Below are 14010 nucleotides of genomic sequence, written 5' to 3'. Positions count from 1 at the left end.
AATTTTCCCAAAGGATTGGCTGGTTTTCCTTGTATAGGATAGAGCATACCCATTGCTTTCAACCTTTCATAAAGTTGAGTTTGAGATTCCCTTAATGGTGTAAATACTTTAGGAGCCTTCCTAAATTTTGGGCGAGGAAATTTTTTCCGGTTGGCATTATGGTTTTGATATTCCCTTTGAGAAGCTGGCTTCATACGGGTAGCCGTGACCATACTTACCTCCTCCACTTTTCCTTTTAATTTATCCATATCACTGATTCGAGTAGATTTTCCATTAGATCGCAATGCGGTAAGTTTGGTGAGCTTTCCAGTCTTGAAACCATATTCCAAAGCTTCTCCCACTTTGACAATCTCGACAAACTTTTGTCCCATCATACACAACATTCTTTCATAGTACTCAGGCTCTTGAGTACGAATGAACATTTCAGTGATCTCACGTTCGGACATGGGAGGTTGAACTCTTGCGGCCTCTTTTCTCCAACGAAGAGCGTACTCTCGATAATTTTCTGTAGACTTCTGTTTGATCTTCTCCAAGTAGTAGCGATCTGGGGCATCTTCTATGTTATGTCCAAATCTTTCCGTGAAATCCTTTGCGAGTGCATTCCAACTTTTCCATTGTTTCAGCTCCTGTGATGTAAGCCACTCCAGAGCTTCTCCACTTAGACTTCGACTGAAGAGACGCATCAATAATGCTTCATTTTTGCCAACTCCCACGAGTTGATCACAATAAACTTTCAGATGTGCTAGAGGATTTCCTGTTCCGTTAAAAGTGACAAACTTTGGCACTTTGAACCCTTCTGGGAGGTCGAGATTCGGATGGATGCATAAATCCTTATAGCTCAATCCATCGACTTCGGAAATATAGTGCAACTCCTTCATGGCTTTCCTGATCTCTTCTTTCATATTCACCTTGACTACCTCTTCTTTTGACCTCCACTCTCTCTCCTGTTCCTTATAGTGATCAAGCTCGGAACAGTTGGCATAAGGTTCATTTGAAGTTGGGATTTGGAAAGTAGTCTTTTGAGGTATGGGTGGAACAATGGAAGGATTCTGGGTATTTTGAGTGGCTTGATAATTTCGGGGGAAATTTTGAGGATCGGTATTTTGGTTTTGAAGATGGGGGAAGGTCTGAGCATTGTTCGTACTTTGGTTTTGAGGATGGGGGAAGGTTTGAGCATTGTTTGTATTTTGGTTTTGAGGGAGATGGAGGATTTGAAGGTTAGTATTTTGAGGATGTTGCGGTGCTTGACACGATGTGGTGGCGTGACGGGGATTGGGGGTAGTTAAGTCAATGGTTGGAGGATTTTGAGTGGGGTTAGAGAGAAGGTTCTGAACCTGTTCCGTGCTTGGAGGAGGAAAGTGGAGTGGAGGTCTTCCATCTCTTGGAGGGTTGAAGGATGAAATTGGATTAGACAAATCTTGCATTCTTTGCATTTCCACCCTCATTTCGGCAATCTGTTGCATCAAATGCATAATCAATTCATTTTTATCCGCGGCGGCGGGTTGAGCCATGTCAACATCAATCACGTCAATCTCCTCATTGTTATCCCCATTGTTGTCTTTTCCTTTTGCAAATTTGATCGGGGAAGGAATCTTTGGGGCTTTAGACCTCGGATGATAAACCAACTTACCAACACAAATCAGTTTTAAATACCTGTCAATGAAAAAACTCAAAAGACCAGTATGTTAGCGCCTCCTCGGAGTACAAAATACATAATATGGCACAGAAAGCAGATAAACACATAAGTCGCTTCGTTTGAGGATATTTTAACCCACGAATGAGGACGGGATTATATTTTGAACAAACAGGAATTTGTTTGTTTAATGACGCTATCTCGGAAAGGCTGAATCATGTTGAGCTATGGTTTTTTTGCAGTTGTTTTTCAATGCCCGCTAATCTCATCTACGTATCTTCGGAACACAGAGGAGAATGAAAATTTTCAGCGATACGAGCCGGGCCTGGAAAGGCTGCCTACGTAGTTCGGGTCTTAGTCGATAGGGGGGGTATTTAGGATTTGTGGTTGGGAGATGGTTTTTTTTTTTGGAGTGAGAAACTTGAGACTCGGATATTTTGGTCGGGCATTTGTAATAGTGGCTTCCGTATATTTTGGAATTTTTGGCTAGGAGTGGGTTTACGATATCCTCATTCTAAGCAACATGACACATAAAATACACATATATATCGAATGTCAAACAATATGATGCGTCGTGAGGTCGAAGACCTTAGACGCGATTTTGGCGGTTTTCTACTAAAAGGGACTTAATACGCCTTGGGTATTAAGTCGTCCTAGGCTGATGCCTAATTTTGGTTTTGGTTTCGCTCTATCTTAGGCTTTTCTAGAATTGTTTTCAAATAGACGGTTACCCGAGTCGGACAAACATCGGGGTGGAGCTACCGAATAACGTCGGATGACCGCATTCCGACTATTTATTCGATACTCCCAAACGAATTTTTGGGGTATTTCTGAGAGAAGTCGCGGTAAGCCGCGTAACTTCCGTTTCCTAATGCAACTATTTGCCGTTTGGCGGAGTTTATGCCATGAAATGCAATATTTCAAAAACAAGAACAACTTAAACAAATAAACAACTATTTACAAATAGTCAAATAAAGTTAGTCTAAGGGTTAGAATCCTCCGTTCCCCAGCAGAGTCGCCATTTCTCTTTTATCGAAAAAATAATTTTCGAAAAGAGAACTCATAGTGCCGGACGTGCACAACAGGAAAAATATGCTCAAAACAAGATACCAGCACCCTCTAATGTAAAAAAAAGAACTACTAAATCATAGAGAGGCACCAGATGCATACATCATTTCCAACTCTCAACAGTTTTGACCTCCCCCATTAACATGCTACATTCAACAAACACACGAGATGATTTTGTATCACGGGAGAAACCTCCAGCTCAAACAAAACCAAACTCAGCGGAAACCAAATTCGAAATGAAACGTCAAAGAAGGTCGACTAATATCTGGAAACCACGCAAGCAAAGCTGTCAAACGAACTCGATACGAAATTCCTGGTTTCGTTCGGCTAACTTTAGGGGAGGGACAAAGAATGTAATACCACATATTTATCAAGCTGCGGATCATTAAAACAGAAACAAAGCAAGGTCGACACGACAAGATGATTATGTTTGTGACATGACAAACTTAGAAAAGACAAGAAACAACACGAAATAAGTAAACTCAGCGAAACACATCCAGCAGTATCGAAACTAACAGCGACAAACCATCCAGCAAGGCACGACACCATTTTCAATCCATAATCTATCACATTGGAAAAGAGAAGAGGGAGAAATCACGTAGAAGGGTGTTTACCTGTCGCAGAGCAGCGAACTTGGGGACGAGCGAGCAGCGAACGACTTCCACACGCGGACGGCTAGACGTTCTTATGGACTGGTGTCGTTGGAATGGAAGACGATATCGCGACTGACACTGAGGCGAGGAGCTCTGGTTTTGAATGTTTTCAGCCAACAGTTCGGAAAGGCAAACGAAGAAGGGGGAGAATCTTCGAATTCGATATCCTCCTTCGTTCTTCTACAGCAAAAGGAAAGGAGACCAAAGTACTCTCGAAAGTGCGCAACAAACAAATAGGAAAATTTCTTTTTCCAGAAATTTCCAACACAAGAGAATCTAAACTTTCAAGGAAGATTCCAACTCTTTTTGAAAATTTCTCAAAACCAAAACGTCCCCACCTTTTTCTTGAAGACGGAAGGGGTTTATATAGTGGGAGATTTAGGGTTTCGAGTTTTTGGGCGGGATCCACGAATTTCTTGGCCCATTTCGGACTCGAATTTGAAATTCGAATCCTTTCCCTTAAAGAATAAACAACCTTTTCCTGCAAATTCGACTCCATTCCGAAAGAAGAAGGGGAGAATTGACGGTTGGGATCGATTGAGCGGCTACGTGTCTCGATCTGGAGCTGCGAGGACAGTCCGCGTGCTGGCGAGGACGACTGTGTCGCCTTGCGTGCTGCAGACCTGCGTGGCAGCGAAAGGACACAGGCTTCGTCCTCCCTCGCTTCGCTCACGTGCGATGAAGAGGGGAGAGGAGAGGAGAGAGAGGAGTTTGGGGAGAGAGGGAGAGAACGTGAGGGAGACGCGAGGGTGTGGGAGAGCGATTTCTGGGGATTTTTTGGCGTACGTCGCGTCTGTGTTTTCTGGGGAATTTCTGGAAATGGTGCCTGTTTTTCTGTTTTTGGGTCGATGTGAAGAGGAAGAGGGAAGAAAGGGGATGGGGGGCCGGGTCGGATTAAGAGTTTGGGCCGGGTTAAAAGGATTTGGGTTGGGTATAGAAGAAAGGAAGTGGGCCGGATTTGGATTTAGTGGGTTGGGATGTTTGGAGAATTGTTGTTAGTTGGGTCAGGTTGAGGGGGTTTAAGTGAAAGTGGTGGGCTGGATTTAATTTGGTGGGTGTTGGGCCTATGAATTTGGGCTCGAATTGGTTGGCCGCTGGGAATAAAATTGGTAATGGGTTGGAAAGAGTTGAGGTGGGCCGCTGAAAAACGTGGGCCTGGGAGTTGGACTTGAGTTTGTGGGCTGTTGGGAATGGAATTAATTAAGGTGGAGAAGGTGATTGGGTTAATTTGACGAATAACCAATTAAAATGACGAATTTTGCATCAATCGATTAACGAGCCCTTTTTATTTAATAAAATAATTATCCAAGTCGTAAAAGTAATTCCAAAGTATAATTATATTTTAAATGAAACTAGTTTGATAAGCATTTAAAATTTATATTTGATGGTTTTGAATAAATCATGAGATATACGAATTATATACATAATTATGTAAATATGTAATTATCGAAAGTTCTGTTAAACGTATGCGAAGTAACATAAAATTCATGTATTATATTATTTTGATTTTCGCAAAATTTATAAAATTAATTAATTGAAATAGTTTGGAAAACTTGCGAAGCTTGATAATCAATTTACGCTGACGTGGGTCAAAAATTGGGTGTCAACAATTGTTTATATAAATTCGAACATATAATCTTTCTAATAAATTAATTTACATATTTAATAGCTACATGAAAAATATCATCAGGTCATATATATGTATAAAAGAAAATCGTGAAGAAAACAGAAAAAGATAAAACTCTTTTTAACTCTTCAAATAGTATATTGTATCACAACAAGACTAAAGTGAGACGATATGAACAATAATTACCACAAAAGAATGTAGTGGGATAATTTAACTAATCCTAATATCTTTAACCTGATGAGTGAGTTCTAAATTCGATCCTTAAAAGAATAGAGAACCTTTTTGATATAAAATGGTTTTACTACTTAGTTCAACATGAATCTGTATTAATTACGCCAATAATAATATATAATCAGTAAAATCTCACTAAATAATCAGAACAATAAATCGAAATTCAGATAATGGAACCAGATGAAAATTATCACGTTATCGTTTGACTGGCAAATAATGTGGCCATGTGACTTAGGAAACTTCAACAATAGCTGTGACAACTTGGAGAAAAAGAAAGAAAATAAAGAGAAAATTATAATTAATTAATTAATTAATTAATTAAAAGCTCAGAAATGAAGAGACACCGACCATTACGGAGTATATCTAAAAAAAAATAAAAGGACTTAAACGTTGAAGTTGAATATTTCTTCTTCTATAGCCGTTTTTTTAATAATCCATTTTTTCCAAGTAAGACTATATATTATACATAAATCTTACTATATTTATTACTTAAAGTTGTGAACAATTGGTGCATTGACATTTTTGTTTAATCTATTTGCTGTTAATTAAGCCACTGAGTTTGAATCATTTTAAAAGAAGTCAAACACTGGTAGCTCTTCTTTATAAAAGAAGACTATATTGCTAAAGTTGGAGAAGTCTATCTAGCTAGAGAAATTAAAAGGAGATAATTAGGTCTATACATGGAGAACAAGAACAAAGCTGAATATTATAGTCCTGATGATGAAGATCGCGATATCGATGATCAAGAAAATATTGTTCATCAGGTATAAACTTTTATTTTTTGGATCAAACTTCTGAAGCTTGAATTTCTTATTCATAATTCTTACTATACGTATACTTAATTAAAAATTTGAAATTTTTTATATCATAATTCTCAATCCATCTCATGAGCTTGCATTTCAAATCATAATTCAGAATAAATCTTCACATTTTAATTTAAATATACACATCATAAACTATGTGTATTATTTAGTTCCTCATAAGATTAATTATGTTTTGTGTTTAATTTAGTTTGGAAAGGGAAGAAAAGAGCGTGAGGATGATATATCAAAGCCATCCTCCCCTCACCACAAGGATTACATGAACATTGACAATATAGAGGTAATTAATTAGTTACTAGGAACAAATTAAACTCATTCTAATTTCAATGAATTAATTATGTAAAATATTTTAGAAATTTAATTTATAGGATTCTTATTTTGTCATGAACCATTTCCGTGAGTTAATTTGATTGTACACATTACACAATTGATTATTTTCACCCAGAAAAAAAAGAAAAATAAATTACACTTGCTTATAATTAGTACGGGAGTGGTTAGGTTGATCTCGTCACAATTATGAAATTGTCAAAATCTTAGGAGTAAAATATTTACCTAATATATAAATAATGTTCCATGAATTTATATATAGTGAGCTCATAAATTAGAAATAAGTAAATTAGTATTACCTTCTCTGTTTTAAAATAAGTGTCGTTTTAATGAAAAATCTAAATAAAATTAAAACATCACTTATTTTTTAGACGATCGACGAATAGAAAAATATGAAAACCTAATTAATTTCATGATTGGAGGCTCCAAGACGCGACAAAGCAACTTGATTGAGTAGAAAAAGTCTTCATAACGAGCATAGTTGTCAAATAAATTTCATCTTTTTTCTAAACCGTTGACCGTTGACTTGTTGCATATGTATGTCATACTTAATCATCACATATGACTTTTCATGACATTTAATTTGACAAAACTATATATTCTAGGGCAAAAATTAAACAGATTTTTTTGTATATATGTCTAATTAATTTTCTTTCACAGTATTAAGTGTCTAATTTTAATGCTTTCAATAGGAAGGTGCTGTTAATGTTATGGTAAAGAGAGAAAGATCCCCACCAGAACACAACTCAATGGCTTCTTCATCTACTCACAAAGAACAGGTTTGGTTTTAACACATAGTTTTACAAGATGAATTTTATAATTGATTTATCATACGATCAGATCCCAAGCAGATTCTTATAGTTTAAGTAATTAAACACAAAAAGATTCACCCCTTTCTATTATGTTGCCCTAATATTTCCACTATTGGTTATTCTATTGTGAATTAATGAGATATCTGTATGACAAGACATGATTTTTTTCACTATCTATGATATACATAGAAATCGCTTCTCACAAAAATACTGGGAGAATTCTTATTTTTTGGGTATAAAAACACTTTTTTTCTTTTGTCATCGATTTAATCAAAATATCTATGATAATAGTCTGAACAGTTTTCACTGGGAAATTTCAATGGAGAGTAGTGATTTTTTACTAGTATACCCTTACATATTTGAGGAATAAATATATATTCTTTCATCCCTATCCATTCGTTTCATTTTATATATATATGATAGTATTTTTTAAATTAGTTGAAAAGAAACATATTTTTTCCCTAATTTAGAAACCATTTAACTTTATGTCATTCTTAGCACCCCTTGTGAATCCTTTTATAATCACACAAAATGTAATACATGTCCAAAATTTACATGTTTTCAAAAACATTCGGTAAGTTTTAAATGTCTTCACTTTCTTTCTTAAAATTCGTAGGACGATCAGCTTGCATCAGCCAAAGATGAAATGCGAGAAGTAATGGAAGAAAATCAGAGGCTTCGAATGCACTTAGATCGAATGATGAAGGAATATCGAAATCTCCAGAACCAATTCCACGATATCGTTCAAAAAGAAACTGATCAAAAATCAAGCAGTACTACTGTCAACACTAGTACAACACATCATGATCATGAATCTGATCAAGAAGCTGATCAACTTGTGTCCCTCAGCTTAGGAAGAACTACTAGCGATATGAAGAAAGATGATTTATCTAAAATCTTAAAGAAAGATAAAGTTCATGACGATGAAGGAGTTATTATTATTAGTAATAATAATAAAAGCCTTGATTTAGGATTGGATTGCAAGTTCGAAACAACTCCAACTGAATGTTCACCAGTGAATTATAGTCCGGAGAATAGCTTAGATGATATTCAAGCTAATAAGGATGAAAACGAAGAGACGTCGAATAAAAATCTCAAGACGATGAGAAATAATGGAGATGGAGATGATGTTTCGCAACAAAACCCTACTAAAAGAGCTAGGGTTTCTGTTAGAGTCAGATGTGATGCCCCTACGGTAAGAATTTTTTTTATTTTTTTGGAATACATGCATGCATATTGTGACATTGATTATAATTAAGTAAAGAATGCAATCTAATCTATGTATTTAATTATGTTAGTAATGATTTTTCTTTAATTTTTAACTCTTTTTTTTTTGTAATATTATTGATCAGATGAATGATGGATGCCAATGGAGAAAATATGGTCAAAAAATAGCAAAAGGAAATCCATGCCCTAGAGCTTACTATCGTTGCACCGTAGCACCAAATTGCCCAGTTAGAAAGCAGGTAATATATATAGGTTTTATAAAATTATCTGAATTGTGGAGGGATGATTGAAATTTCTTCATCTTAATTAGATATGTCTCGAGTTTAAACTCAGGGAAAAATTCCTATACGATGCATGAATCCGAAGTTAATCAAGCTCTAGAACACCAAATAAAAGTTATGTTCTATAATAGCTTATTTAATCCTTATAGATTAATTTAACTTATTTATTAAAAGTGTAAAATCTTATTCCACTTTTTATAGTAATTTAAGTTAATTAATTTTTTTTTGTTCATCATAATTTATCTCGATACAATTTTTTTTTTATAAAAATAATAGAAGATTTTTAATATTTGTGATCTCAATTACACTTTTACATTTGTGTGATTATAAATTTTTTTAAAGCTTCTTATTAAGAAAATATACATAGGATGTAATAGTAAAGAAGCAGTATCAAATATAGTGAAAGGGACTAAAAGTATTAGTCATTATCTTTTAAGCGATCTGATAAATTAAATTTTATAATTATTCAATTTAATAGTAGTACTAGTACTACATTATCATGGTAATGATGCAATTGTTACTTGTTGGTCTTGTAGGTTCAAAGATGTGCGGAAGACATGTCAATATTGATCACCACATATGAAGGAACACACAACCATACTCTTCCTCTTTCAGCCACCGCAATGGCTTCTACCACTTCAGCGGCCGCTAGCATGCTGTTATCCGGTTCGTCTAATTCATCAGACCCAAACCCACAAGTAACTGCCACCACCACCACTACCCCTACCACCACTACTTCTGCCAATATCAACGGACTCAACTTCTATCTCTCTGATACCTCAAAACATCATAAATCGCCATATTACTTCCCTAATTCATCCATCTCAGCATCCGCACCTAATTCCCTCCCTACAATTACACTCGATTTGACTTCCACCTCGTCCTCGTCCCCGTCCTCCTTATCTCATCTAAACAGAATGACTCAGAATTTTCCTCCTAGATATAATTACAATAACAATAATTCCACCACAAACCTCAATTTTAGCTCAGTACTTGAATCCAATTCCCTTCCCATTTCTTGGACCAATAATTATCCAAATCAAACCTATAACAAAAATAACCAAAATTTTGGTCCACTTACATTTTCATCAAGATCAAGTCAAGATAACATTTTCCAATCATATTTACAAAAAAATACTACACAATCTTCTTTACCACCAGACACAATTGCAGCTGCAACCAAAGCAATAACATCAGACCCAAATTTTCATTCCGCATTAGCTGCAGCTCTTACATCGATCATTGGAAATTCTCCAATTGAAAACAAATCCGTCCATAATTTAAATGTTACTCAGCCATTTCCAATTTTGTCCAGTCTCCCTTCAAGCTCAAATCCGAACAAATGTTCGTCAAGTTTGTTAAATAAACCAACCTCTTCTGCTTCCGCGAATAATAATAATAATAATAATAATAGTAATAGTACACAGCAGCCTGGGAATAATAGCATGGTGTTTTTCGGGCAATCTTCTTCTTCGTTACCATTTTCGACGTCTAATAAGGGTAAATCTACCTCTCCTAGTGATAGTAAGTTTGATTGATTAATTTTTTTTTTCTTCATGTTTTACCTCTAAAATTGAACTTTGTAGTTAGAAGGATCAATCATCTGTATAGTCTGTAGATACGCTTTAGTGTCATAAACACAATTGACACTTTGGAATTAGCATTTGTAATTTGTTGTTGTTAATTAACTTGACTATGGTTGTAAGATTTTTGTACAAATGTAAATTATTTATTTAGTAGATGAATTGTTTGCTATTTTTTTTTTTGGTGTTTACAAAAGATTGACTGGGATATTACAAACAGCCTTGAAGATTTAGCAAAAAAATAGAATAAGAATTGACGTAGAAATTTTCATTTATACTGAATATATTATGGTTATTGTTACGTTGTTCAGTTAATCAACGAAACCTATAGCAGCAAATAGTAATGGTACTATTTAGGTTGGTCAATTAACATTTCATCGGAATATTAATCACACAAATTGATAAACTTCTGGTATATACTATCTCTAATTTGATACAATATTAAATAATTTTAAAAATGTTTGTGTAAGTGGCTTTCTATGTTTTTTTTTCAGAATCTAATAATTAGCACAATAATTTTAATTTCTAGCAAAGTGGAATAATATATAGTGGGTTGTCCATCAATCAACTATGATTCAATTTCTCCGATAAAATATATAAAATTGGACTATAGAATTTACATTGACTAACACACATACGAATACGCTACAAATTTCGCTCAAATTATAGATAACTTGTAATTATGTTAGTCTATTTTAGTTCAATTCATTTAAATTTATGTAACTTTCAACTTATTTTAACCCGCTCAAATTCAGCCGAACTCGCTTATTTAACACCGCTATTTTGAGAATCGCATTGCAAAATCGGTTGTTCCTCAACTAGTTAACATCATATCTTTTTCATGTTGGAATATATTCTATTTCTTATTTTGTTAGGTTAGAATGTCTTACGCGGCATGAGAACTATTTTTATTTTCGTCAATCATATTACTATTTATTGTATTGTTGATGTCAATCTTATGATATTTTTTGTTTGTTTGTTGGGTATTAATTGATTGTGTGACCCACTACAAATCTTAAATAAGATTGATGAATCCCATTTCACATATAAAGATTTCTAATATTGTCAGTGTTGTAAGCATCAATCTCCACTAATGCCTGAGGGATTTATATTGCAATTTATATATGTATGTTAATTGTCCTAAATTTACTCGTCTTCTTTTTAAAAATGTATAATCGACGTTTGAAGTTAAGTTAGACTTTTTATAAAAAGCTAAATGAAATAAAATAATTTAAAGAGGACACGAAAAAATATGTCCATTCGCCAATTGTATCATATACATAGATTTATGATTGGTGCTATAGTCAAAAATTTTATGACGATTACAAAATATGAAAGATAATATAAATCAATATGCGTAAAATAACTTTATTACTTTTAGCTAGTTAAATTATATTCTCATATTATCTGATTTTATATATCACATACTCGCATTGGTTTCCTTTTTCAACTTGTCCGCAAATGTATATATTCATATTGTCTCCTTTTATACGTCAATGCAATCATTAAGTGATGCATTTTCGAATGAAAAGCTCAAACAAAACAAAACATTAAAGAGAATAGAGAAAAAATTATTCTCATTCGTCATCATTACATACATAATTTATTTTTAATTGGTGACAGAGTCATTATTTTTATTAAAAAAATAAAAAGACGAAATCGCAACATGTTGATGTGCAAACATTAATACTTAATTCTTTACTAGTAGTTAATATATGTTCTCATATCTCTCATTTTATGCATCCCATTTCCTTTCTTATTAAGTTGTCTACAAAAGTCATCATTTTTTTTTATAAAAATAACTTTAAATTTCTTATTACTTATAACGAGACAATTTAAAATAAATTTCAGATTTCTTTTCTTTAGATCCTTAACTTTGTGCTTAGAATATATACATTTATTTTTGTTCATACTGAATTAAATATATCTTACTAAGGAGACAATTAAATTTATCTATGAGTTTCTTATCTAACTATACACTTTCACTTAAAATAATCATGGAGTATAAATTAGTGTAAACGATGAATCATTTGTCTTTAATTTGTGTTAGTCTGTAATTATAGTACTTCAAAATACATAAAAAAAATTTATTAGACACAAATTTATATTTTAGTATTATAATATCATATAAGCTATGTTCTATTTCCTTAGAAGAAATGGAAGTTTATATATAAGTTTAGCTATCAAAATTAAAAATCAATTTATTTAAAACTAAAAATTTAAGATGAATCGACAAATCGCGTAATTAAATGTATGGTTGTGATGCAAAGCCAAATACAACGAATGAGATACTAGTACACGTAGGGCCGGCTAAATTGGGACCAACTCAAAGCTCATCACGCAATAATACACTATATATTATTCCTCTCTGCCTTTATCTTTCTCTCTCCTTCGCTTTGCGAACTCCAGGGGCAGCTACGAGAGAACACAAAGCACAGGACCTTAGCTCTGAACCCTACCTCACCGCCTTGTTACCGCCGTATTGGTAAGTCCTTTGATTTTATATCTTCAATTTCCGATGGATCTTTAGAGTTCAAGGAAACTGGACAGGAACTGATCTTTTGTTAAAAGCGAAAGCGGTTAAATTGGATAATTCTAATTTAGTTTGGAGAGTGTTTAAGAATTTTATGCGATTGTGCTTTTGCGACAGTTAGCGAGAAGTTTTTGATCTTCAGTAAATAGTGTTATATTAGGGGAATTGTATGTGCGAGCCCTAATTCATGTGTGCTACAGTTGATTATTGTAATTTATTGTTCTGGAATTTGAGCTTTGTTACTTGATTGAGATGATTATAATTAGATCATGAGTTAAGCCAAATGAGAACTTGATTTATACCTGGATGACTGTGTTAAGTGATATAAACAACTTTTACATACTTTTGATCCTGAAGTGGTGTTTAGAACTAAAATTTTTGACTTAGGTCATAAGTTTGAACCGTGCACCAAGTGAATTAAAGTGCAGTATTTAAGTGGAGGAGGGTAGAGGGCTGGGCTCATCATCCCCAAGTTTCAAAGTGTGTAAGGGTTGGCTCTAGATAGATTTTATGGGTCATTAAATAAAATAAAGGGCAAACAGAAAAAGCTCAATAGTAGTTCCTTTTGTTGGGTTTGTTAACTTGTACTCGAGCATGTATTGTAGCATGTGTATCTCTTGCAAATTGGTATTAATGTTTTAAAATGATATAAAATATTAAAGTATGTATGTGATGGAAATCATAGGAGAAAAATACAAGTGCGGATTGATGAATGATTAGCCTATTGGACTGATATTTATTGTCATCGCAAAGCACTGTCATCACCGAAATGGTTTCTTTGGGGAGAAAAGGGTTTCTTTTGGTACCTTCTAATATCGTTGGACCATGATAGTGAGTGGATGAAGCAGAAATTACCATTTGAGTTGAATCCATGAATAAAAAAAAGTAAATATTACAAGGATAGCAAGTTAAATAAGGAAGAGAAACAAATAAAATTAAGGCGGACTGGCTTGGGAGTCTCTTGTAATTGGCTCCGTTTGTCATTTGAACCCTCCTACTTACTACTTCCCAAATGAACTCCTAAACTCGACAAAACTCTATTTTTTAGACCCTTTTCTCATCCTCTCAGTGTGTGTATAATACTATTGCTTGCATGTCGAATTCCAAGTCATTTTATAATGAGACATAAAAAGTTACATATTAAAAATTAAATAATATACAACAAAGTAATAACTTTTTCTGATTGTACCTCCTTCCCCCCCCCCCCCCCCAAA

The 14010-nt window shown here is 34.1% G+C and overlaps 2 protein-coding genes across 2 annotated transcripts in view; both read left to right on the top strand.

The window, feature by feature from the left end:
- The first annotated feature begins 5804 nt into the window (after positions 1-5804).
- LOC107022651 (probable WRKY transcription factor 61) lies at positions 5805-10362 on the top strand. The gene is made up of 6 exons (XM_015223248.2): positions 5805-5976; positions 6224-6313; positions 7053-7139; positions 7789-8367; positions 8525-8638; positions 9217-10362. Exons 1-6 carry the CDS (start codon positions 5893-5895, stop codon positions 10216-10218), a joined length of 1956 nt encoding a protein of 651 aa, XP_015078734.2. The 5' UTR covers positions 5805-5892; the 3' UTR covers positions 10219-10362.
- A 2232-nt stretch (positions 10363-12594) lies between these two features.
- The window catches only part of LOC107023242 (ubiquitin-conjugating enzyme E2 2), a 6251-nt gene continuing 4835 nt past the window's right edge, over positions 12595-14010 (top strand). Inside the window, exon 1 of the mRNA XM_015223866.2 lies at positions 12595-12748. The gene's annotated coding sequence lies outside the window, so the exon portion shown is untranslated. The remainder of the gene's footprint in view (positions 12749-14010) is intronic.

The sequence above is a fragment of the Solanum pennellii genome, chromosome 6, assembly GCF_001406875.1.
Source record: "Solanum pennellii chromosome 6, SPENNV200".
Taxonomy (NCBI): Eukaryota; Viridiplantae; Streptophyta; class Magnoliopsida; order Solanales; family Solanaceae; genus Solanum; species Solanum pennellii.
The sequence above is the reverse complement of the archived record's forward strand: the minus strand, read 5'-3'. Positions and strand labels throughout refer to the sequence as shown.